We start from the raw sequence: 27,340 nt of genomic DNA on the forward strand, positions 1-27,340 counted from the left end.
AAGCGTCACGGATTGTCGCCAGGCGACAATCCGTGACGGGGGCGACAGTCCATGCCGCCAGCGCCCGTCACGGATTGTCGCCCCGAGCAGGAGGCGACAATCCGTGTAGGGGCGACAATCCGTGTCGCAACACCCCTTCCCGTAGTTATTGCCAATGCGACTCATGGGCAATATGAACTAGAAGGGCCGTCGAAGGCGGCAAACCCACGCCTCTACAGTGTCAGAGCCCCCCTGTTGTTATGAAGGAAATTTATCTTGATTCTTTTTCTTACGAGTTACATTGAATTTTGCTTTAACTTATAGATGTAATGTAGTATCCCAGGAGGTCACTGGGTTAAACATGGTTGGAGTGGTTGAAAGAGCCAAATTAAATGCAACTGATTGACAAATCGCCCTTCTCAACATGTATAAACACCAATTACTCAGTGTGTTTTGAGTAAGCCATGATATATTAAAAAAAAAAACACATCATGTGCTTTACATACTCGGATGAGAATCGAACAAACAACCTCCTGATTAGTAGACAGGCGTCATATCCGCTAGACTACCGAGCTTTCACCCGATAGCCAGTGTTGGTCCGAATCCCTTAATAGCAGCGAGTACTGCATTTATTATTTTTATTCAAATTAATTTCCCGACGCAAGAATCATTAATTTAAAAAGAGCCAAATTAATTCAGACATAGTCAAGACAACAGCTTGCCCAAGTAACCCACAATGCGTGTTTTTTGTCCGTACCTTTCTTGCGGAGGCCACGTTTTTTTCCGCCAAAAAAAAGGAAAAAAAGGAAGAAAAGAAAAAAAAAACCCGGATATGAATGGGCAATTCCGCGGTAACGGAATTACAAATCAGAGAATGTTGGCTCATATTCTTTCACCCTGTATACTGGATTGATCACTTTGCCTTCTCTTGATACATATAAAAGATGCAGAGGTACTCACACTGTCACCCCAAATACAAATTTGTTACATGTTCTCACTTGGTCTCACAATTCAATCATAAATTGAAAAGAACATTGTCTTATATGATTATGGTACATTTATATGTTATGAATATACATTTATAAACCTGCGACATTTTACTTAAATAGCTGAAGTTGCCCCCTGGTATATAATGTAGTGCATAATTTGATAATTCCCTCACAGTGTAAGTCCTGCTTAAGCCCACCAAAATAAAATGCACTAAACTAAAATGAAATAGAATACAGCAAAATAACTTCAACAAACTACAACTTTTTGAACCATTAGAGTGAGTCCACCAAATTCTGTTAATTCATAGAAAGGTAAGAGGGCCTCTTTTATCCATCTGCTGCTCACTGAGTTAGAGTCAGATTAATCAACCTGTGAATAATGTTAGTATTTACTTCTGACCACACAAAATTTCCAAATGACGTCTTTAGAAACACGACAGTGATTTGATCATTGACTGTAATCATGACTTGGCCAATAAATTTCCTACAAGTTTCCTGTCTCTGTCTTTCTTCTTTGACTTTGTTTATTTTCTCATCCTGAGTGTTGCCATATATTTACTCACAAGAAGTGTGCATCTTCTCTTTTGCAGTAAGTTGTATTTTGACTGCCTGAAAGCAAATGATAAAATACACTGTAATGATGCTTGTATGAAAGGAAACTGGATTGTACAGCAAATGGTAACATGAAGAGTAAAGGTAGAAGCAGAAGCCCATTGACTGTATAATTTAAAATCTTCTTAGGACGGGGAAAGTGTACACTAGGCCTAAATGTTATATTTTAGAGCTGTATCACAATTACTGACTGGGTAAATGTTCATCACAAATTGTGTTTTTGTCTTTATTCCTTTTAAAAAGAAAGGATTAAAGAACAAATTTCAAAGGATAGCAGATGCTCTGTATTAAATGGGCATGAAAATCAAAATACATATCTATGTGGAGGAAAGATCTAAGAAACAGATGAAAGAAGGTCAGTCATACACTTACCATTAAAGATAAAGGACTTGAGGATGAAAACAGGACATGTTCAATAAAAGGTCAGACTATCGACTTGGTGATAATAAAGCCTTTGGCATACAGAAAGATCAAAGGTGTCACATTCAGTGGGCATCCCATGTCAGATAATGACTTCTATGACATTGTGTATGATCCTTCTCTTAAATTCTTGATCTTTCCTCACAAAAAATTATCCTGTTCATTTCTCTCTGTCAGTAGCAGTGCTCTCTTTTCCCTTTAAAGAAACTTTATGTCCTTCCTCTTCTCTCTAACCTTTGTTCAATTTATGCTGCATCACACCCATTCAATAGTCCCCTCATCACTATACTTAGATTTTGTATGAAACCATGAGACTTTTTTAGCAAGAAAATATGCATTGATATCTCAGAATTCAGTATGATTTTTAACATAAGTTGAGAATGAGTATCTGTAGCAAACGTTATAAAATTATCAGTTAGCACAGTCTCCATGTAGTTCTTGTGCATGAGAAAAGGTAAAAGAAGGGAGGAGACTTTCAGCACAAGAAGTCTTGTCAAGCGTGTACACTGATGTCAGGACTCACTGTCAGAGGCATCCAGCTATGCTGAGTCATGTCAGTGTATATTTCAACTTTCACTCCTTTACTGCCAATCACTATTGAACAAGTTGTTAAGCTCAATGATAATGCCCCTGAAGGTATTTCATGAACAGTTCACATACATATCGGCACGAAAGTAGGTTATGTCATTTTCTTCCATATTAGATGTGCGTGTAATTCCGTTACCATGTAATTCCGTCACCATGATTACAGAAGAACTGAAGGAGATATTTCACAAAATGTTTTGTGAGTTTTCAGGGAGTCACATGAAGAGAAAAAAATTTACAAGGGGAGAAAAAAAATCAGTGATTAGTTTGTTCAGGAGAAAACTTTTTTCAATTTTATGGTAACGGAATTACGTCAATTTGTCAGTAGATTTTGAAAATTTCTCAAAAAAAATATCAAAATGAGAGTCACTAAATGCTTCATTAAATGTGATTGTTGAAGCATAGGACGAAAGATGTGGAAGTATGGATAAAGCAGAGAGATATTTAAGTTGTTTCATTTTAAATTTTCATTTAATATTGTAAAATTTTAGATAAATACAATAGATAGTCTTCCAAATTCAAAAGTGTGTACAACAAAAACGAGGAAAGTTGTTGGAAAAGGGATTTTTGATTCCGTAAATACAACAATCCGTCTGTACGGGAAACTTAAATTTCTGAGCATTTACTTAACTTTGAATTTTGCTGTTTTTGACATTCCCATACGGAATTGCCCTGATGGGTCTAATAATCATAAATATTATAAAAACTCATTCAAATTATTATTATCTTCAAAATTTGTGGTCAAATCATGAGACAGAGTACTAGTAGCTTAACTTTGGAGGAATGAAAATTATTCACTTTCCGGAAATGGAAGTGGCAGCTAAAGGCTTTTGTTTCTATATTAGTGTTAATAGTCTGGATCCCCCCCCCCACACACACACAAAGTAGCTAAAATTAACTTCAATTATCAAGAAAAAAAATCAAACTTTGAGGCACTGCATTGTGTAGCGTTTTTTCTCACTTTATTTTGGAAAAATAAGGAAGTTGATAATCTGGCAAAAAGCCGAAAGGTTCAGCTCCCCTCCGGCGAAATTGTGCTCGTATACACATGTTACTACTAGTAATAAATATACGAAGCATCAGTATAGTTAAGACTTAAGACCCCAATTTCATGAATTACTTTTACAAAAGATTGTGGAGAGGGGAAGACCGGATAGATCGCCGTTTTTGGTGTAACGCCTGCCATGCATATGGAGAAGGGCGCAAAACAGCATTGGATAAGTATAACCGACGCATTTTGTGTATAAACAAATGGAAGAAGCTGACCCAGACCACACCCGTGTAGCCAGGGGGACGATGGGTGAGGTCGCCCCCCAAAAACGCAAAAAAAAAAAAATGGAAAAGAAAAAACGTGAAGAAAAAAAGGAGTGAAATAGACAAGAAAAGTGAGGAAAAGAAAGAAGAGAAGAAGTCGAAACATCGATGCTTCTGCGCTTCGCAGGGGAGGGGGAAACTCCCCCCCCCCCCCCCCCCCACTCAGGTGGTCAACTGTACCGCATGCGTGTTTCCGATTTTTCGGGAAAAGGGGCATATTTTAGGGGGCTCAGTTCGGGAAATAATCCGAAAAATTGTTGAAATAGGAGGTGTTTTAGTATTTCTCCCCTGAAAATTATTGAATTAGGGGTAGTTTTCAAATCTTTCCAAAACATTCCTAAAATTGTTCCGAAAGAGGTAATTTTGCTAGATTCCCTTCCAAAAACCTGTGATGGGGGGATAGGGGGTAATTTTGCTGGATTCCCTCCAAAAACCTGTGATATAGGGGTCAAAATCTTAACCCATTTCCATCCGTATTAAAAGGGAATATAGGCTAGGCCTATTTTCAAGAATCTGGAACAATTATGTGTTTGGTTGACTGCACCCTCCAGGCCTCACTCCCTTCTTATAGTCTTTCACTCCCCTAGTCCCCTGAGTTTTTTTTTTCCCCATAGCCCATAGTTTGTACACATTCACATGTCACTTGTCAGTTAACATACCCAACGCTATTGGGCGCCCCCCCCCCCCCCCAGCCAAGGCGTACAAAATCGGCTAGATGTCCGATCTTCTTTGTTTTCAATTTTCCTAGATCTAGATATCTAGTGAATTTCAGGCGAAATAAAGTCATCCAACCACAATTTGTAGACTCACACTCAGTTATCTTTCAGTTTTAACTTTCAGTCATTGAAAAAAATCATATCTCTACTAAAGATTACCAAGTCCATGTGCTATTACTAATTACATTGAGTAGCAAGTAACTTGCTACTCCCAGACTCATTACAAAACAATATTGGATTAGCTTGTGCCTAACTGCTAGAGCACGTTGTGCGGTCCCCGGCGCTAGCCTAGCCCCGGGACCGCGAGCACAGCGTGCGGCGGCTGCTGTCGCAGTAATAGGGCTAGCCTACCTAGGCCTAGCCTAGCCCTACGTCTAACTTTGATATGTCACCGAACTACCGAAGTATTATCAGTTTGCTGTGTTAAAAATCATTATGCGAATTAAGTTGAAAACCATCGTATATAAACAGAATTAGACCTCTAGTAAGCAGTGGCGTATCTAGGGAAAACGGCGCCGGGGGAAAGCGCGAAAATATTGCGCCCCCTTTTTCAAGCACTTAAAAGGGGTCTTTTGAGGGTGATTTAAATGTAATAAATTTTGATAAATTTTGGCGAGTGAGCGCAGCGAGCGGGCTGAAAATTTTTTTTTTCACCTTACAAAACATGGAATTCTTGTCAGTTTTCACTTATTAAAATAATATTACAATTCTAATAAAGATATAGTGACGGCCTTATAGATAATGATTTATACCAACAAACTGAGGACTTGAAAAAAATACTCTAAATTAGTATGCGCGAGTGAGCTGAAATTTGTATATTTCCGCGTCATCATCACGTTTTGTTCTTATCTCTTCTTTTTTTTTTGATAAATTTTGGCGAGGGAGCGCAGCGAGCGAGCCGAAAGTTTTTGGATTTCAGCTTACAAATATGGAATTCTTGTCACTTTTTGCTTATTAAATTTTACAATTCCAATCAAGATATAGTATAACGGCCTTATAGATAACGATTTATACCAACAAACTGAGGACTTGAAAAAAATACTCTAAATTAGTACGCGGGAGTGAGCCGAAATTTGTATATTTCCGCGTCATCATCACGTTTTGTTCTTAAAGGGATCATACAGTTTTGGTTGAGACCTATAATTTCAGGTTTCTAACATTTTTGGTAAAGTAATGAGAAACCTCTTATGAAATATGAAAGAGCGTGTAATTCTATGAGGAATTCAACGTTTATTTGATGAAAATTGGTTTTGAATGGCTGATATATCCAAAAAAGAGCGATTCTAATAAAGTGTGGGACCCACACTTTATTACGATCGCTTTGTTTTACTTTGTTTTTGGATGTTTCAGTCATTCCAAACCCGATTCTCATCAAATAAACTTTGAATTCCTCTTAAAATGGTATGGTCTGTACTATATCATAAGTGTTTTCTTGGTACCTCGCAAAAAGTTAAAAACCCAATTCTCATCTCCACCAATACTGGGCCACCCCTTTAACCTTTTTGTTTTTGATAAGTTTTGGGCGAGCGAGCGCAGCGAGCGAGCCGAAAATTTTTGGATTTCAGCTTACGAATATGGAATTCTTGTTACTTTTTGCTTATTAAATCTTACAAATCCAATCAAGATATAGTAACGGCCTTATAGATAATCCCTGCGTTCACATTGGTCCCCGCGACGCGGGGACAGCCACAAGAGATCTTATCTTTTTTACGACTGACCGTTCACATTAGCATCTCATCTGTCCCCGAGCTGTGGGGGCAATTGGGGCTTGGGGCGAGCTCTGCCAGGCATAGCGCATGCGCACATTTGATGACCACAGCTGGACGCTATCAATTTCGTCCCAAGGTCACTCTTCCCTCCATATCTTGTCCCCGTACCCGACTTGCTCGGCGGGGACGGGGGGACAAGTCCCAGTGAGCGTTCACATTATGGTTTTGGAGGAGAAAGTCCCACAGCTCGGGACTTTCCCCGCGTCGCGGGGACCAATGTGATTTACACCAACAAACTGAGGACTTGAAAAAATACTCTAAATTAGTACGCGGGAGTGAGCCGAAATTTGTATATTTCCACGTCTTCATCACGTTTTGTTCTTATCCTTTTTGTTTTTGATAAGTTTTGGCGAGCGAGCAGAAAATTTTTGTATTTCAGCTTACAAAACATGGAATTCTTGTCATTTTTTGCTTATTTAATCTTACAGTTCTAATCAAGATATAGTGACGGCCTCATAGATAACGATTTATACCAAAAAAATGAGGATTTGAAAAAATACTCTAAATTAGTATGCGTGAGTGAGCCGAAATTTGTATATTTCCGCGTCATCATTACGTTTTGTTCTTATCTTTTTTTTTTTTTTTTTTTTTGCGCCCCCGTATGTTCGAAACCGTTGGCGAACTCTTTTGTTCCAATCGGCGGTCGCTTCAGAACGAAAGAAATTGCAGCCGCAGCTCCGTGTAACATTTTGCCTTCTAACGATGGCATGTGTGAACACAATATAGGATTACATTGTCGTTTTGTCCGCTTATTCATCACGTTTTGTTCTTATCTTCTTTTTATATGAATTTTGGCGAGCGAGCGCAGCGAGCGAGCCGAAAATCGTTGTATTTCAGCTTACAAAACATGGAATTCTTGTGTGAACACAATAAACATTGTCATTTTGTCCACGTCATCATCATGTTTGTGCCTCCCCCCCCCCCCCCCCCCCCCCTTCCGGGCGAGTTTTTTTTTTCTTCTTTTTTTTTTCTTCTTTTTTCTTTTTTTCTTCTTCTTCTTCTTCATTTTTTTTCTCGTTTTTTCGTTTTTGGCGCCCCCAAGGAGTGGCGCCCGGGGCACGTGCCCCCCTCCCCCCCCCAGAAACGCCACTGCTAGTAAGTTAGCTTACCTTGAGATTCTGTAAAAACGGGAAAACGTGCTTGAACTGCTTCCAGTAGGCTATACTATACTGACTGTACTTGGTAGTTGATACTACTAACTTAGCATGCAATTGTGCCTATAATAGGCTGCAGCGCAGTATGCATTGTACACACATAATAATTATGCATCATACACAATTTACGGTACCGCGTACGGTATAATACCGGTAAACGGTGAACATAATTATGCGCAATGTATCTTCGCGATTCGGCCAGAAAGCAAAGCAGGATCGGGAATGTCTACTGTTTGCGCGTCAGCTTCGCGCGCGGTGCAGTAACGTAGTATTAACACGTACTGTACACGAGTTCTTTAGTGCGTATAATATTATATAACTCCATAATGTATCATCATCCACACAAACATTAAGATAAAACAAGGAAGAGAGAGAGAAAAAAAATGAACACAAAAGAAAGGAAAGACGGAATTCAAAACGGAAATAAAAGCGGTAAAGACAGCTTTTGTTTCATTTATCAACATCTAAACATTGCTGAAGAGGGGTGTTGAACAGCTCAAACACCTCCCTTTTGCCCAAGGGAGGTGTTTGAACACCTCAAACACCCCCATTTTGGCAAAGGGGGGGGGGGGTGTTTGAACACCCAAAACACCCCTCCCCCCCCCCCCTCGGTACGCCCTTGATTGGAATCATATTAGAAATAGTGAAGTACAAATCTTTATATAGGGTAGCATTTTCTCTCGATAAGGCAATCTATTCACACAACAGGTTTCAAAGATGTTAAAAATATGAAAGACACATACTTTTCCCGCCAGGTACAGGCTCCTTTGGGAGTAAAGGCATCTTTTCAGAGTATAAAAGTTATTTTACCAATCACATCGTGGGACCAACAAAAGCGAACGAACACATGTAACCCTAGCAGTATCATAACTTGTGTATTCAAGTTCACTTAGCTGGGTTTTGCAGCATACATGTGCAAAGTCTTAACAAACCAAGAAAGAAATGTTTAAGGCCGTGTCACACCTTTCCGGGCAAGCTACGAGGGTTTGTTGCGAGTAGGGATTTTCCAGCACGAAGGAGAATTTTCTGCGGGCGGACAAGAATGTTTGCGAGTTTCGCACTTGCGTTTTACCTGCTAGACGTGTGCTACTTACCTTCTACTTGCGAGTATTCCGTGTGACCTTCGTGAGAACTTTGAAACCGGTCCGTTTTCTGTTACGAGCGACTTACGGGTACTGCAAAGTACCTGCGTTGGAGGTGCCTGAGAGGTGCTACCGGTAAGGGTCTCCGGTAAGGGCAAAGCCCCACGAGTCACTCGGAACAAGTTTTGAGCATGCTCAATTTTGCGGGTTGACTTGCGGGGAAACAACAGGTTACCCGGAGCTCAGTTATTGCAGTTGTTTCGCACCTGACAGTACCTAGCGCGTATCTCGCCCGTAGTTGCCCGGAGGTGCGCACGCAAGTCCGATTTACTCTCAGCTATTAAAGTATTGAGCATAACCAAAACTTTTTTTTCCGGATGAGTAGCGGGGATTGCCCGCAGAGGTCCACGCAAAACGCCAGTAGGAGTCCCTTAGCGGCAGCACCTCGCAGGCAACTCCCACGCAGGTACTTCGCAGTCCCGTATGCGGCCAAGATAATGACATTCTGCAGTACTTCTGCCATTCCTTCAGAGGAATTCCTTCACTGAGTTGTCAGTCCCTGGCACACAGAATACCCGCAAGCAGAACTTAAATAGAACGCGTCCAGCAAGTAAGACACAATGTCATGCAGAACTCGGCCAAATCCTTGTCCGCCCCAAGAAATTGTCCGACACGCAACAAGCCCGCGTAGCTTGCCCGGAAAGGTGTGACAGGGCCTAAACATGGTTGCGGGTAAAAAGGATTTGCGTGAGCACCTTCGGCGACTACGGGTGAGATACGTGCTAGGTACTGTCATGTGCGGGTCATCTGCGGGGACCTTCGGGTAGAAAAAAATTGTTCTTCGCAAGTCGCACGCAAGGCTTGCCCGGAAAGGTGTGACACGGCCTTTTATACAATTTGAGTGAGCCTCATTGATACGGGTCGCCCTCCCAAGGAGGGGGTATTCAGTCTTTCTTTGTATGGGCGGGACCCTCTTTGGACGTGTACTTTATTATCACTAGTAGAATTCCAATTACACTTTATATTATTTGCGTAATCTAGGAATTGTACTTACTAGTTATACTACGTGACAATTCGACCAAGTCCTAGAATGTAGCATTTGTATGACGTGAGGTTGACATAAGTATCATCGAAGGAATTATGAATGAGAATCAAACCCTAAAGGAGACCGAATTATAACATCTCTGTTGGTACTGCTATATTTTTCTCTTTTTCTCTTGTTTCATACGAAGGAAACAGTGCAACAAACAGCTTGATCGGATATAGTATGTTATACACTCTAAATCCATGGAGTAAAATTTTGCTAAAGTAAACTCAAGAGTGCTCAATATTGAGCAAGATTGAACATTTAACAGCGGTAAATTCGCCTTTATTGAGCAAACTCGTTCTTTTTACCCCTCTTTACTCAATATTTACATACTTTCATTTTGCTCTTCTTCGTGAGTAAGGTTTGCTCCATTATCTTACTCAACTCGGAGTAAACTGCATTTTACACTCTCGCTGTTTACACTGTACCAGGCGAGCCCAGTCGCGATATTGCTATGTTAGGTGTAAAAAGGACACACGCGGATGACTGGTGGGTCATTTTTACACTTGCGCGCGCACGTGCATGCATACCAACTACATATAGTAGTAGTCTGTACTGTTACTTCGACGCGACATCGACAGAGCACGAAGCATGGCGGACAGCGAAGTTGCTTTTTTGCTGCGTCAATGGGGTCTTGTTGACCAAATCCCCAACTTTAAAAGTAAGTATAAATTACCAGTATATTTGTTTCCAATAATGTAGATGCTTCAAGTTAGTTGATGGTACCGTTCGGAAGTGGTACCTACGACTAGTTGACCTTGCCTGCGCCGCACAGCAGCTGGCTTTGCACTTCAAGCGTATGTACTCGGCGGCCGGCGCCGGCCCTCGGCGGCTGGCTCTTCAAAGGCCGGCCGCTTGGCCCATGTTCGACCTAGTCACTGACACAGGTCCAATACTCGGCATAATCGTGATAAGCATGTGTGCAAGAACTTGGTACAGTACCGTACTTTAGATTAGGGTTTTTGATAGGCCTAACGTTTACTTGTTAAATGTTAGACAAGGCTGCACACTGGCACTGGTCCGACGGTCCCTGACCAGTAAAAATCACTGTCGGACCAGTAACTTTTTCAGGAATGGACCAGTAAAAAATGGAAAGACTGGGTACTTACTGGTCCGATGCAGGCGATGGACAGGCCGGACCAGTAGAAAAAATGGGTTAGTGTGCAGCCCTGTGTTAGATCTACTTTTGTCAGACTAAGCCTTCATAGGCTATAGTCAAGTATAGAGTAGGACAAGTTGATAGAAATCTATAGTCTATGCTATAGGCCTAGTCTAGATACTACTGTCTACTGACAGTATGGTATTTCTACTGTCTTCTGGTTTGCTTGAAGCCTTGGCTTGCCTTTGATTTGTGTGAGGTCTGGATGCACAGATTACAACATTTTGTGACAATGTCAAAGAGGTGAAATAATGCAGTAGAGTCTAGGCCTACATCATTTTCATATTAGTTCAAAGGCTTCAAACTGTGTCTGTTCTGTGGAATTTGACATTTTGGGAATCTGTCTAGATTTACCTCAAGACACATTTCCAAAATGTCAAAAATCTGCCGAACAGACACAGTTTGAAACCTTCCAACTAAATACATGTAATGATGTAGACCAAGAATATAACTCTAACTTAGAGTTACAATTGTACTAGTAAGTTACATCCTGTAGACCCTATTGTCTAGCTGTCTGCTATCTTTTCCTTCAGACTCAGTAGACTATTGTGCAACAACTTAAGTCTTATCCAGCTTATAATTTTCAAAGATAATTACCTAATCAGCCTTTACAACAACAACAACAAAAAAATGGGTGGCTGTTCAACATGTATACATTCATTTACCACTCTCTTTTTGGAAGAAGTTACTGGAGTTACACTATGGTCATAAACCCTTATCGTTCTTCACTTTCCTCAAATAATATGTTAATACATGATCTGAAATAGATATGAACACAGCAAGGTTGAACTTGACATCAACTATGCAGTTTTGTGACTTACATGATTGACATCCTCTTACATACATGTATTACGATCAGTGAGTTAATGAGCAGTTGATAGCTGTAGGGGTTTACCAACATGTAACTTGAATCCATCCATAAAATTAAAGGGTATACAGTATTGTCAAATATTGCTATTATATATTACCCCTTTAATACACGTGTTTGCTTTCTCTCTTTTTTGTTGTTGAGATTTTTAAGTTTTGAGAATCGTGATAGAGGGAGCTTTTCAAAGGATGTTATGTGCTATTAGGAGACAGGGTTAAAAAAAAAAAAATCTGGTACCAATTAATTGTTTTATGTTTTAAAGTTTAAAAAGTGTGTTTTCTTCAACCAAATATTCATATCTATCCTGAAATAAATCATGAGAACTTTATTCATTGGAGTTGAAATTATTGCATATTCAGAAATTTATGCAAATTTGGCCAGACCTGTATAAAAATTACAGAGTCAAGGCACCACTCTTGCCTGTGCTTGTATCCATGACATGTCCTTGACTGTACCATTGACGTGGGGGGGGGGGGAATTGGGCTTGCATGATACCCTGAATTCCACTAGAAATACAAACTGCCCAGACTTTAAACACTTAAAAAATCCCTTTAAAGAAAATCTAATCGCACACAATTTGTTTTTCCTATCCAGATTAATAAAAGAGCTATAAAATGGCTATAAAGGAAGGGGAAAGCGGCTAGTTGCATATTGTATGTACTGTATATTGTTTTCATTGAAGTGTGTTTCTTTGTGTGTTTAGTGTGTACGGTATGTGTGCTTTTACAGTGCCTTGACATTTCAATTTTTTTATTCAAATCATGCATTACTCCAAAAAATGTACAAAATTGTAGGCCTACCTCGACAATTAAAAACAAAAATACATGATACATTTCATGAGGTTATATCAACCAAGAAAATTGTTGATGTAATATTTTGAGGGGGGCAGGGGGAGACCACAAATCAATTTTGAAAAACAGCATCATAATTCATATGATTTTTGAAATGACAAGGATGTCAAAAAGGCAATTTTGAGTATTTTTAATGGTAACAAACTTGAACAGTAATGCTTTTTGCTGTTTATGATGATCTACAGTATGGATTGTATAAAAGCACGCAAATCAACTTATCATTCATTTCTCTTTTTTTTCCTAAATAGAATTTACCATATTATTTTTTCTTTTGTTTTAGATTGTGGCATTGACCTGTCAGCATTCAAGCTGCTGGATGCAAGTCTTGTGAAGGATGTGATCTCCCAATTGGGCCCAAGGCTTAAATTTGTTCACCATTTCGAAAAATGGAAGAAACAGGCAAGTGTGTGACCAAGGACATCTCAAAAATCATTCCTGCAAAAATGTTTGCATGTTGCAAATGTGTGAAATCCTTTGAAAGAAGTGTGGACCTGTGGAACCACCTAAAGATCCACAACATAAACTCAAAGACCAAAACAAAACTTGTGTGTCATGTGCAAGAATGTTTTAAAACATTCTATCATGGTTATAGCTACAAGCGGCACTTGGAACAAGATCATGATTCCATTGTAGAAAATGTCAGTGATGGAGATTCTGTTGGAAACACAGTTTTTAGTGATGAAAGTGCATCAGAGCAGTCAGAAGTGCTTCCAAATGAAAAACCCACAGAGGAAATTTCATCAGCAATCAAACAGTCTGTTTCTGAATATGTAGCAAAACTTAAAAGCTCATCCCTGCCATCCTCCACAGTGCAAAGTATAATTTGTGACACACAAGAGCTGCTCACTAATGTAATTGAAGCAGTTCAACAAGTGTCAGCCCCCATCATCGAGGACGTATCTCAGGATATCAAACCCTCAGTTGATAAAATTGACACTCTACAGTCAGTCCTTGACATGGTGAAAGATCCTTTTGAGCATTTCAGTTTATCTACTCAGCATAAACAAAACCAATTTGCCCGCAACTGTAATGTTCTTATTGAGCCAGAAGAAATTGTTTTTGGCAATGTATACAAAGAATGTCTGAATACACATACTGGAAGGACTGAGCAGAAACAAGTTGAAGAAACTTTTCAGTACGTGCCAGTCGGTGAAAATCTGAAAGTATTCTTGGAACAACCAGGCTATATTTAATATGTCAGTCATCATTCAGGAAAAAGACACTGCTGGCGAAAAAGATGTGCTTCAGACTTACAGAGATGGATCATATTACAAAGCTTGTGAAGGAAACCAAGACTGTGTGGATATAGAATTGTTGCTGTATAATGATGACTTTGAGACAGCGAACCCCCTAGGTTCAAAGAAAGGGAAACACAAACTTCTTGGTATCTATGTTACTGTTGCTTCTTTGCCCAAGAAATACCAAGCTAAACTGGAAAATGTCCTTTTAGTTGCTCTAGCAAAATCTTCTTTGGTATCCAAATATGGTGTAAATGTTGTTCTTCAGCGTATTTCGGATGACCTTGAAGTTCTCTTCACAGAAGGTCTTCATATTAATAGTCCAGATGGATTCACTGGCCGTGTACGTCCCCGACTCTTCCAGGCAGTCGGTGATAACTTAGCTCTCAATACCATGCTCGGCTTTGCTGGAAGTTTTAGTGCCAACTATTTTTGCCGGTTCTGCAAAGCACTCAAGGCAATATGCAGAAAACAGGTAGCTGTTGATCAAAGGTTACTCCGTACTGAAGAAAACATTGATTATGATATCAGTGTAAATGATGTTTCTCAAACGGGACTTCGGAGGTCGTGTGCTCTCAATACACTGAGCTATTACCATGTGTCGCAAAACTATGCTCCTGACCTGATGCATGATTTCCTAGAAGGGTTACTTCCAATCGAGATGAAACTTGTACTTTCAGAACTCATAAATCAGGGCAGATTTAGCCTTGATGAACTGAACTGTCGTATTCAGTCATTCAGCTATGGTATAACAGAAAAAGCAAACAAGCCCAGCCCCATCCTTCAAAGTCACCTTAGCAATCCATTTGGACCAAGTGGTCAAAAGGCTTCACAGATGAGTTGTCTTGCTGAGTTCTTACCCCTGATTGTGGGAGATAAAGTTGAAGAAGGATGTGAGTACTGGGGGTTGTTCACAGTTCTTCTGGAGATATACCAACTGGTCTTAGCACCAAACATTAGTACTGCTGTCACCTACTACTTGCAGTCAAGGATTAATGAGCATCATCAGTTATATTTGCAACTGTTTCCTGATAACCATCTCCTCCCCAAGCATCACAACCTCCTCCACTATCCCAAGGCAATCAGACAGCTGGGCCCTTTGTCACAGTATGCTTGTATGAGGCAAGAAGGAAAGCACAAGCCTTTGAAAAAGTGGGCGAAAACTTGTAATAATTACAAGAACATCGCCAAGACAGTTGCACGTAAACACCAGGAAGCACAGGCATTCAGAATGCTCAAGAAAGAACACATCAACAGCGAATGTGTATACATCCACACATCAGAATTTGTCAAAGTTTGTGATCTTGAGAGCGAGGTAGAAGTATGTCGGCTGTTGAGCTGTGAACCTGATACCTTACTAGAATTGTGTGATAAAGTAACATTCTATGGATACACATACAGACCCAATGTCATGTTACTGACTGACTGGTGTGGTGAACTACCATCTTTCTCAAGGATTGATTATATTATGAGAAAGCAAGATGGACTGTATCTAATGATCCAGCCATGGAAAACAAAGTACTTTCATGATCACTTTCAAGCCTTTGTTGCATCAGAAGAGGAGTTGGATTCTCTACAGTTGCTTAATCCTGAAGACCTGTTTGAACACAGACCTGTCCATGCAGTGAAGAGTCATGATAGTGCAGATCATCAGTGGTACATTCCTACCAGATACATGCTGTCATAACTGCAACAAAGATCACTAGACCAAAGTAATAAACTTCAAAAATAACTTACAGGTACATGCTCACTTCAGTTTCAATTTTTCAATTTAACCACTTCAAACTTCTGTGCTTTCTTTCTACACAAAGTTATACATGTATGTACTGGTATATCAAATGAAAGGAAAGTAAGTACCGTGGTACAATTTTTTTTTTTTTTTGTAAACTAATGACCATTATACAGGATAAACCTATTGAAATGGAACAGAAGATACATTCAGTTTTTATGATTTCTCACTGACTAGCATTTATTTTCATTAAGCTGGCTGGAAAGAACATCTTTTTTCTTATTAAGAGGACACCAAGATCATAACATTTGGTTGTGAGCAGGGCTTGCACCCTTCTTCCAGGCATACAAGTTATGCACTTCAGTTTTGATTTCATGCTGTACATCTCTCTGTTTATTGCATTGTTTACATCAATTAAAATGTCAGTTCATTTCCCTTTTTAATGATACTGAAATCATGGAATGTGTACAACATTTTTGTGTGTGACCATGTACAAAATTTTTGCATAATGGATTGGCATCGTTATCAGATCAATGATCATGAGTATGGAGGGGAAACAGTTCTCTGTGAATCACTTTCCACAATGCACAAATCTGTAATTCAACCCAAAAATTACTGTCTTGATTTGATTTTGCACTATAACTCAAAAGTGTGTAAGTATCAGTAAAAATAATGTGCATGAGGATACAGTGCTGGCAACTGTACACTCATTCCAATAATTTTAATGTCAAGTAAGATTTATTAAAAAGGAATGATTATAAGCTCATTACTGTTGAATTGCTAAACCCTTTTTGAGTGGTGTATTTTCATCCTTATAGGACGAAGCAAATAATGCTGCAGAATCTGTACTCAAAGACATGCAGATGGGCTGGGAGTCATCTGAAGTTTCTGATGATCTGATGCTGTCAGATATGGAATCAGTTACTTTTGACCTTTCCCAGGCTTCAACTATCCCAGTAGATGTAGAAGAACCATCATGCTCATCAGCTGTAGTTCAGGATCTGAACAGCAGCAGTGACACACCGCCACCACTCAAACGTCAGAAAGCAGTAAGATACGTAAGTTCACATTTCATATGTAATTCATTCAGTCATATTGATATACATGTACTCATGTTATTACATACAGTGTGTGTGCATGTATATAGTGTCTCATCTGTACTTTGTGAAAATAATTTTTATTTTTTTTTGTCATCATGCACAGTATAGATATGAGCAAATTTTTCTAAGATTCAGCCTTTCTTATGTTGTGTGTAGAGGAGGAATATATAAGCATTGGAATTTCAAATCACACCAGAATACAGTGGCGTATCTAGGGGGGGGCAAGGGGGGCACGTGCCCCGGGCGCCGCTCCTTGGGGGCGCAAGAAAAAAACGAAGAAGAAGAAGAAAAAAAAAAGAAAAAACGAAGAAAAAAAAAGAAAAAAGAAAAGAAGAAGAAGAAGAAACTCACCGGAAGGGGGGGGGGGGGAGGAAGAATGGTGGGGGGGGGGGGGGGCAGAAAACCAAATCAAAAAAAAGATAAAAACAAAACATAACGATGACTCGGACAAAATGACAATATTTATTGTGTTCACACAAGAATTCCATGTTATGTAAGCTGAAATACAATTTTCGGCTCGCTCGCTGCGCTCGCTCTCTAAATTTTATATAGAAGAAGAAGGTAAGAACAAAATGTGATGATGAAGCGGACAAAATGACAATGTCTATTGTGTTCACACATGTCATTTTATATTTAGCAGACAAAATGTTTCACTGAGCAGCGGCTGCAATTTCTTTCGTTCTGAAGCGATCGCCAATTGGATCAAAAGAAGGCGCCAACGGTTCCGAACATACGGGGGGGGGGGGGGCGCCAAAAAAAATCAAACAAGATAAAAACAAAACGTAATGATGACGTGGAAATATACACATTTCGGCTCACTCGCTCGTACTAATTTAGAGTATTTCTTCAAGCCCTCACTTTGTTGGCAAAAATCGTTATCTATAAGGCCGTCACTATATCTTGATTAGAAATAGGTGTAAGATTTCATAAGCAAAAAATGACAAGAGTTCCATGTTTTGTAAGCTGAAATACAAAAATTTTCGGCTCGCTCGCTGCGCTCGCTCGCCAAAATTTATCAAAACAAAAAGGAGATAAGAACAAAACGTGATGATGATGACGCGGAAATATACAAATTTCGGCTCACTCGCTCGTACTAATTCAGAGTATTTTTTCAAGTCTTCAGTTTGTTGGTAAAAATCGTTATCTATAAGGCCGTCACTATACATTGTATCTTGATTAGAATTGTAAGATTTGATAAGCAAAACATGACAATTAAGATGATGGAAAGAAAGTTTAAACCAAAAATCTCATAACTTACTTGTTTAGCGGTGGTGGCCTGCGACCGACATCCATCGACCTTCGGAGCCTATTGATGGTTACCGGGAATTGGGAATTAATTAACCGGGAATTAATTAATGACAATTAAGAGTTCCATGTTTTGTAAGCTGAAATACAAAAATTTTCGGCTCGCTCGCTGCGCTCGCTCGCCAAAATTTATCAAAATTAAAAAGGAGATAAGAACAAAACGTGATGATGATGACGCGGAAATATACAAATTTCGGCTCACTCGCGCGTACATGGGGGGGGGGGGGGGGCATTTCATGAAGCAATTTGTCAGATATTTCGTCTGACAAACTGTTAAAAGCTACTGAAATCCTTGCTTCTGATTGGCTGAAAGCAAATTTTGTCCAAGTTGTCGGACAAAATGCTTCATGAAATGCCCCTCCGCTGGTTTAGAATATTTTTTAAAGTACTCAATTTGTTGGTATAGATAAATCGTTATCTATAAGGCCGTCACTATCTTGATTAGAATTGTACGATTTGATAAGCAAAAAATGACAAGAATTCCATGTTTTGTCAGCTGAAATACACACATTTTCGGCTCGCTCGCTGCGTTCGCTCGCCAAAATTTATCAAAATTCATTACATTTAAATCACCCTCAAAAGACCCCTTTTAAGGGCTTGAAAAGCATATCATGTGGACTTTGCTTAAAGTCTCTACCGGGATGGGGTTGGGGTTGAACACTAGTCTTTTTCAGAAATTAGAGGCGCAATTTTCGCGCTTGCCCCGGGCGCCGTTTTCCCTAGATACGCCACTGTTCAGAGGTGTCATGATATTGACTCTGTTTTTTTTTTTTATTGTCAAAGTCTCTTGAAAATAGTCCTTCACTGCTGGGAAGCCCATTCTTGGTGCTAATTACTTATTATTTTGAGCCCTGATCATGCTACTGATTATAGTACTTGTACGCAGAACCAATTGAAATTACATGTACTGTATAATTTTTAGATTCTCTTCTACATGTAGCTAATATTTCGAAAGAAGTTGAAATATGCCAGAAAAAATGAATTGCCTCCTGTATTTACACACACACACACACACACCATTTTTTAAACTCATGCAATCTTGAATATTTTACAGGATGTGGGTGAAATTCTGAAGAAATCTTTGGAAGGGAGGAAAACGTTAGAGGAAGTAACTCGAATGAAAGTCTGCACGCCACACAACACTCGTGTCATCTGCAATATGTGTACAGAGCATCTAGTAGACTTGCATGGCCTCAGGTAATGACATTTTACCATTTGCAATGGCATCCTAATATTACTTTGCTTCTGTCTGTGTTAATTTTGCATTCCTATTCTTTTTGTTTCTCTTCTCATTTCTTCTAACAAATAATCACATTCACTTTACAAGACCTTTTTTTTTTTACCTAAAGTTGTATCTTCACGTAGGTGAATTTCTCATGTCCAATTCATTTCCAAACCCTCTTCTCCCTCTTCAGGAATCTTATTATTTATATACCCTAGACTGGGAAATGTGTAAGATCTTCCATATTTTGATAACCCTAAAAGTCATTTTATCCAAGGATAGTATCATTATGACTCATAATCTTTTTTTATTTAGGCCTATACCCATAATTGGATATGCAGGTTCTCCACTGTTCCTAGTGCTTGAATACAATCTGTTCTTCCATTTTCATGAACAGAGAATCATGTTTAATGTCTGGTTTTTAATACCCTTAAGTGGTAAATTTATTCAAGGATTACATAATCATTCATCTCAATTTGATACCCTTTCCCCCAGATTTTTCCTGTTTTTGATACCCTTGTAGGGATTCCCTGTAGGTTCCTGGTCTGGTGCTGAGAAAACTAGCCTCGTTTTGTTAATGCAGATGATGTACAAGCTTTAATAGGATATACTTTATGGGGGAGGGGGGAATGCTCAACTACACCACAGTGCTTTGTGTGGGAATTGTATCACATGTGCATTTGCAATGATTTATGTACATTTCACTACAATTCTCATATTTTTTGTCATCAGACCTGGCCCTGACATGAAGGGGGCAATGGCCTCCTCCATCATTGCAGAGTTCCCCTTCCTTAAAGATCCAGCTGGCAATGGAGACGTGAGTAGACAGTTTAAAAATTACTGACTTAGCAGTCATTTGATTTTTCGTAAGACACAACCCAAGTTGACAGATAACTATTGACAAATGATATCTTTGGAATAAAATCAATGAATAACATGTAGAAATATGTATATAAATATATATATATATATATATACATATATATATATATATATATATATATATATATATATATAATTTAATGCTGATCTTACTACAGGCTTCAGAAATATAATGAAAATGTTTGTGGATGCCTAGCTGTACATGCATGTACAGTGCAGACATTTCATTCTTTGCTAGGAGCAATTTTAACAACATCTGTCCATAAGTGCATTATGATAAATTGCTAAAATTTACCATGTTTGTGGGCAAAGTATTAAGTGGCTTATTGGTTCAAGGTTCATGTTTCATCTAAAACAGGGTTTAGTTATTAAAAGATACTGGGTACAGGTGTTCCCTTGCACTATACTACAAGGAGAAAGAATCAATTGTACATCAGTTTACTTGTTTCTCTATGAAGAGCAATTAGTGAAAATAACCCAAATGGACTTAGTTGAGATATAAACAAAAATAGAAACAAAGAATGTCAAAAGAATTCTGAATTTAGAGATGTTATGATTAACGATCTCGCACCATTACCATAAATAGTTAGCTTCCTTCTGTCACTGATACTGAAAAAGCTTTGTCAGCATTTGGGTTTTGATGATGCTATTCTTGTTACCATGCTTTACCATGAGAATTCTGTGTCAATGACCTTTTAACCTCACAACATAGCACTGTTGCATTTTTAGCTTTGTACACTCTTACCATGCTTACCCAGTACTTTTAAACCTGGTGTTGTGTCTTTTTAGTTGATAATACATACAGTATTGTGTTAGCATGTTTGAAGTCTCTGAAACACTACTAACCAATTTCCTATGTCAAGTTCGTGACCATTTCATCTTACAATGTTAATATGTGTATTACAACAATGATTGCCTTGGAGATTGAATTCTTGCAAATATTTACAAATGTATTTACCAATCTGAGTATCATTACACTCAAACAGCTGTAAATTTGAAACCAATGTGCATTCTCAAACAGCTCTGTAATGCATGCTGAACAATATATCATGCACATGTATCATGGTATTTTAGATAAATTTTATGATACATGAGTTACAAGTGTACTTCTTCATACTTTGCATACTCATATTTTTCAAGGTTTTGCTTGTAGTTCAAGCTCTGGAACAAAAAATCCATAACTTTGATATTTTTAGTTATAATTCAGTCTAAATATGTATCAAAACACATTCAGAAATTTTGACCCTGTCAGAACAAAAAATTACTCCCTTTACTGTGAAAATAACCATATAAACTCTTTTAATTGTGACATTCTTCTTGCTCTTTAATATTATTTCATTTCTTTTTTAAAGGAGGAGTGGTACTTGAAAGGGAGTACCAAACTTCCAGCAGGTGGTAGGCTGGAAAACCGGCTGAAGTACCTGAGAAGGAAAACAGCAGAGCAAGACAGGAAGCAAGACAAAGCCAAGGTTGGCAGTCCTAAGGATACCACTTCAAGTTCTTCCAATGAGGATTCAACCTCATCATTGCAGATGAATTATGGTATGTGCTTACAAATGTAGCCAATTATCTCCAAAGTAAAGTGAAGCAGGCTTGAGAAATACTTGCCCTGTATAAAAAATTTGTTTCTGTGCATCAAGCAGTAAACAATTGAGTTAAATGTAGATTTACCTACAACAATCTATTCATTTGCATAATTTTTCCACCTTGGGTCTGTTAGCAAGGCTTGAAAAAAGTGACTTCATTGCATTTTGGGGTTAAATATAAATTTGTATTGATTGAATGTTAGTACTAACTTTTTAAACCCATTTAAAGAGTAATTTTTGACTGGGTCTAAGGGGAAGTGCAAGTTATAGAAAAATCAGCGTGACTTGGGTAAAATGTGGCAATATTTCTATATGCACTATAATTATGATATGCCTTGTTCTTATACTTTGTTTACTTTTAGGAGAATTAGCAGCCCAAGCAATATTGTTAATGATGTCTGATAATGCATACAGCCTGACACAAAAATATTGGGCTATTTCAGAGGTTTATAGGTCAGAGATGGGTGGGATGGCTATATCCCCCCCCCCCCCCTTTTCAGGGTTAAAGCTAGAAAATGCTAGGATGAACATTAAGGCTATGCATTTGTTCTCAGGCTTGATTCAATAATGATTGTTATTATGAGTTTCCATAATTTGTATCAGATTTGGCAGACATGAAAGCTACGACCGAATGGTTGAAGAGTCATGACACCCCTCACAAAGACGTTGTGGCCAAGATGGAGCAGACAGCAGCTTATAGAAGGGACTTTGTACATTCCAACCTGCCGAGAAGTTCAAAGAACAAGCCGTGTGTGACTGAAGTGCTGGCTGAGTTTCCACACCTTCTTTCTCCTGGAATGGTAGGTGCATGTTACGTCCCCATTGTGAATGGCAGGTGCATGTTATATCCTCATTGTAAGCTGTCACAGGGGTTTTATTATCATGTCCAATATCTACCAAAATCTAGATGAACAAAATTATTGCAGTCAGTGTTTGCCATATTTGCATGTACACACAAATGCCTGATTTTTGTTGTTAAATCACAGGGTGCAAAATTAAAAAAAAAAAATAAATCTGTACATATTCTATAGATAACATTGTATGAAGTATGTTTTGCCTTCCTACCCATAGAATAGTATGAAATATATATATATATATTTTTTAATGTAAGAAATCATCTAATATGAAATATACATGTATATTGATATCATCAATGCTTGTCTGAATATCCATTTCTGTTTCTCTTCAAAAGCAATTTATTTATTTATTTATTTTTTTTTTTTTTGGGGGGGGGGATGGGGTATAGATGAGGTTTCTTGTGCATCATCTTTATTATGCATGTAGCTTCTTACGGTAAGATTTGATGGGGGTTAAAGGTCTCTTGCTGATGTGTGAGTAAGGAGATAATTTGACTGCATGCTGTAGATAAATTTTTTCCCCCATGTTAGGAGGGGGGGGGGGCTAATTAAGCTCCCCCTCCCCTCTGGAATACATAGGGTTAAGGCACAGTGTGTGTTGGGAACATACACAATGGACTAAGATGGTGAGAATTCAAGATCTAACAGGCAAATTAACAGACAAAAAACAAAATAACTGCAAAAACATGTTTTGTTGTTGTTGTTTCTTGTTTCTTTGCAGATTGAGCAGGATTACAACAAGCTATTTGATGGAAAGGGGGACCTTCTCTTCACAAAGTGGCCAGTAGTATCATCTTGCATTCTGGACTATGGGAATAGAATTTCTCCAGGGTGGAAGGTGAAATTCGGAGTACAAGAAAGACGTGATGAGGACTTCACTCAAGGTGTGTAATTATTGATAGATACTGTAGACTTAGGGGACATTTGACAGGCGGGTGACTTTGGACAGTTTAGACAATTTCACTTACATTATTTTGCTGCTTGCAATATACAAGAGAAGTGCAGTAATTCAAATATTCACATATCCCCCTTTCATAACCTACAAAAATATTTGCAGAAAAACCAACAGCAAAAAAAAAAAATGTAAGTAAAACAATTCCTGTCCAAAGTCACCCAACTGTCCCGTCCCCTAGTTCATGGTAACACATTATATTTGATTTTAAAATGATGTGATATACACTTCATCATCCCTCATAATGTAGATGTAATAGGATTTATAGAAGTGTTTTACTCCATTGCATTCTTCCAAATGGTGTATTTAGTAAAAACAGCACCAAGGGTCGTTTGTGCCCTTTCCAACATCTGACACCGAGGCAAGTGCTGGAATCAAGCTACTTCCAACTACTGCTGCTCGTGGCTTCTATTGTTGCTCATCACATTAACCTTTTTGTAATCTTTGTTGTAGCCCCCACCTACATTTGGGCACCTTCCCCAAATACACAGCACACAGCACACCACCAATTCTTCCATAAAAGAGCAGTGTGCATGTCTGCAAATCTGCATAATAATCTTAAGTCATCACTGGCCGATCCAGGATTCTTAAAAGGGGATGGGGGGGGGGGGGGAGGCGGGCAAAAATTTTGCCGCATTTTCTTGTGATTACTACAAAAAATAGCAGCATAAAAAGGGGGGAGGGGCTGTGGTTGAATTTTTTTTTTTTGCGTGTGATGACTAAAAATGTGTTATCAACCAAATAAGGGGTGGCAGTGGCTTATTCGCCCCCAATCGCCCACTGGTTATAAAATAAGCCCTGAATTTGAAGAGATATAAAGCTGATATGTGAATTGAAAATATGCCAGGATTGATTTATGGTGTGAAGACATATGTAGCGTAAAATCTTTCATATTCTAATAAAGACTTTTTGTGTACTCCACTAACAGAGGAAAAGGCAAATCTGGCTTTTCTTATGCTGTCACATCTGTTCCCGGGCAAGAAGTCATCAAAAGGGGGAAGAGCCTCTTCCCAAGAGTCATTGGAGTGTTTCATCGACTGCCAAAAGGTATGTCAAATGTTTGTAGCAAAAGCAGTATTAGTGAAGAAAATTGAAAAATTTTGTGTTAGCATGGGTCACATCTCCATACAGCAAGATCAACTCCACGTATCAAGTCAAGACATGAACACTTTGATGCTTCATCAAAAAGGAATGTGTATTGAATAAAAAGTTCCAGTAACTGTTATGTGCTACTAAAATGTTTACATCTGTTTGCCTGAGAGCTTAGTTGTCAAAGTTATATTTCACGTATTACTGATGTCAAGTTTTATGTAATAGGGTCCTGGCATGTGAACTTGAATCGCGCTTATGATGGTAAGAAATGTAACCATTTGAATTCTACACGTACCAGAACTCGCTGGCCCTAATTTTAAACTATATATAGGATTAACAGGGGAAGGAAAATGCATAGAGTATTAATCACAAAGATTTGTGTGATGTGTTGCAGAGTTTTAACCTAAAGCAATATTGACTGAAATCAGTCATTTAAAAATATCACCACGGGAATGAAATGTTTCATATCACTATTGATGGTAGTCGTTTCTTGCAGATTTTTATTCTTTGATTGAAACTATTTCTTTCCAGTATAGTGGAGGAAACGGCAAACTTCGTTTTCAGACTTTGTGAGCCATAAGATAAGATGTACTTTTTATGCCTCTGCCACGAAGTGGTGCTGGAGGCATTATGTTTTCGGGTTGTCCGTCCGTCCGTCCTTCCGTCCGTCCGTAATGAATTTTGTAGACAGCGTAACTTAAAAACCTCTTGAGGTATCCTAATCAAACTTGGCATGTATGTGTATTAGGGGGTGAAGTTGTGCCTATCAACTTTTGGGTGCACATGCTCCAGGTCAAAGGTCAAAAGGTCAAGGTCAAATATGTAAAATTTCTCTATTTCCACCATATCTATGCAATGCCTGAAGATATTTTCTTGAAACTTAGTGTATACATGTATTACCCAATTTAGATTCTCTAGTGAAAGTTTGGGGTCATGAGGTCAAAGGTCAAAAGGTCAAGTAAAAATATTAAAACTTCACTTTTTTCTCCGTACCTTGGAAATTGTTCAAGGTATCTTCATGGAACATAGTATATTTACATGTACTGACTGGCAGTGATTATCTAGAGAATTTAGGGTTCATGGGGTCAAAGGTCACGGGTCAAAGGTCAAAGGCAACACTTCAAAATTTTACTATTTCCCTCATATTTATGCAATGCCAGCAGGATTTTTTTTTTTTTTAAACACTTGGTGTATGCAAATATAACCCAATAGAGATTCTCTGGAAAGTTTCTTTTTTTTTTTGCTTTTTTTTTTTGCCTCAAAGGTCAAAGATCAAGTGAAAGTGCTGAATTAGCTTTTTCCTCCATATCTCGGAAGTGGCTCGAGTTATCTTGAAACTTACTACATATTTATGCATGTCCTGCCTGACAGTGATTATCGTATGAATCTTAGGGTCAAAGGCCAGATGAAAATGGTAACAATTTACTGTTCAATACAGAAATTGCACTTTTTCTCCCTACCTTGAAAATTACTTAATGCATAAACTTATGAATGGGTCAAAGTCAAGTTAAAGTCCTTAAATCCCCAAATACATGCTCTCCTATTCATCCAATCAAACCTAGGTTAAAGGAAGGTGAACATTCAACACATTTGTGACAAACGTCATTTTAATTTTTGCCAATTTTGTGAAAATGTAATCACACATTGTCCACATGTACTATAGACCTATTAGGAGAATCATGCATTATGGCGGAGGTATACTAGTCGCCATAGCGACATTTGTAGTTTAATATTTATCATTTGCAGGAAGGAACCAGTCTCGAGGCCTACCGAAAAGACCATGGGAGGAACCAGCCTTTCGTCCTGGCTGTAGGGAACAATGTCTGCCAGCCAATCCAGTGCTTCGTCATTCTGGAGAGCCAAGTGTTTGAGAGAAAGAGCCTCGTATCTGCTGTTGACCTGTGCTATAAGATATTTCAGATCTTTGATCTGGAGTATCCAGCACAGGCTCGAGCCATGTGGGTGATCTTGGACACTGTGGTGTATGGGGTGGAAGCAGGTGCCCAAGAAACGGGGGCAGTAAAGGCCTTCAGAGCCTACTACCATTTTAATAAGAAGTAGAGAAAATGTTCAGCTGAAGACTGGTATTAACTTCTTGGTTAGGGGAAGACATATCTGTAAGTTGAAAAAAAGATTATATTAATCATGTGTTAGTGGATTCCCATACCTTTCCTACCCACTGTATCATCTGGAGTTCAGTTAGCGTGAGCTGGATGGTGTTTCTGCTTGTAATTCTCTTGTGATAGATTCCCCCAGAATGGCAAAATGGTAAACACTCGATTACAAGCACATACATGTACTACTGTGGTGTCTTTGGAGAGCATGCTCTTACATAAAATATTTAAGCAGAGTAAAGATTGATTGAACTGTTGTGATAACAAAAAAGAAATATATCTTCTTAGTATGAATACATATCCATAATCCAAGAAATATAAAAGATGCAATTCTTAAAGTCAGTATGTGCTGCTAATCAAGAATTTACGGTACATCAATTTTGAAACAATCACTGTTTCGTCATTCTTGTGAAGCAAGCGTTTTAGCAGAAGAGTTTTGTATCTGCTGTTCACCTGTGATATAAAATCTCTTTTAGATTTTCAATTCATAGTATCCCACACAGGCATGAGCCCTGTGGGTCATTTTAAATCTTTTGGAAGCAAGTACGATGAAAAAGGGGCAGTAAAAGCCTTTAGAGCCTTCTACCAGTTTAATAAGAGGTAGAATGTTCACTTAAAGGTAAAAATTAACTTAATGATAAGGGGAAGACAAATAGCTGTATGTTGTTTTAAAAAAAT

General features: G+C 38.6%; 1 protein-coding gene across 1 annotated transcript; it reads left to right on the top strand.

Annotated features, from left to right (window-relative positions):
* Positions 1-10,298: 10,298 nt before the first annotated feature.
* On the top strand, positions 10,299-27,315 carry LOC139720225 (uncharacterized). Its single transcript, XM_071631591.1, has 10 exons — positions 10,299-10,368; positions 12,866-12,984; positions 16,371-16,610; positions 19,012-19,154; positions 19,912-19,996; positions 21,414-21,603; positions 22,251-22,447; positions 23,226-23,388; positions 24,385-24,503; positions 26,295-27,315. Exons 1-10 carry the CDS (start codon positions 10,299-10,301, stop codon positions 26,607-26,609), a joined length of 1,641 nt encoding a protein of 546 aa, XP_071487692.1. The 3' UTR covers positions 26,610-27,315.
* Positions 27,316-27,340: the final 25 nt, after the last annotated feature.

This window comes from Diadema antillarum, unplaced genomic scaffold (assembly GCF_040938485.1).
Source record: "Diadema antillarum isolate AM-2024a unplaced genomic scaffold, OU_Dant_1.0 scf00000123, whole genome shotgun sequence".
NCBI classification, from domain to species: Eukaryota; Metazoa; Echinodermata; class Echinoidea; order Diadematoida; family Diadematidae; genus Diadema; species Diadema antillarum.

Bases quoted from the DNA above. Each gene is read 5' to 3' on its own strand.
- LOC139720225 (XM_071631591.1), top strand. From the start codon at position 10,299: ATGGCGGACAGCGAAGTTGCTTTTTTGCTGCGTCAATGGGGTCTTGTT. The intron at 12,985-16,370 runs GCAAGTGTGTGA...TCATCCTTATAG, and splicing joins TCGAAAAATGGAAGAAACAG to GACGAAGCAAATAATGCTGC. The intron at 21,604-22,250 runs GTATGTGCTTAC...AATTTGTATCAG, and splicing joins ATCATTGCAGATGAATTATG to ATTTGGCAGACATGAAAGCT.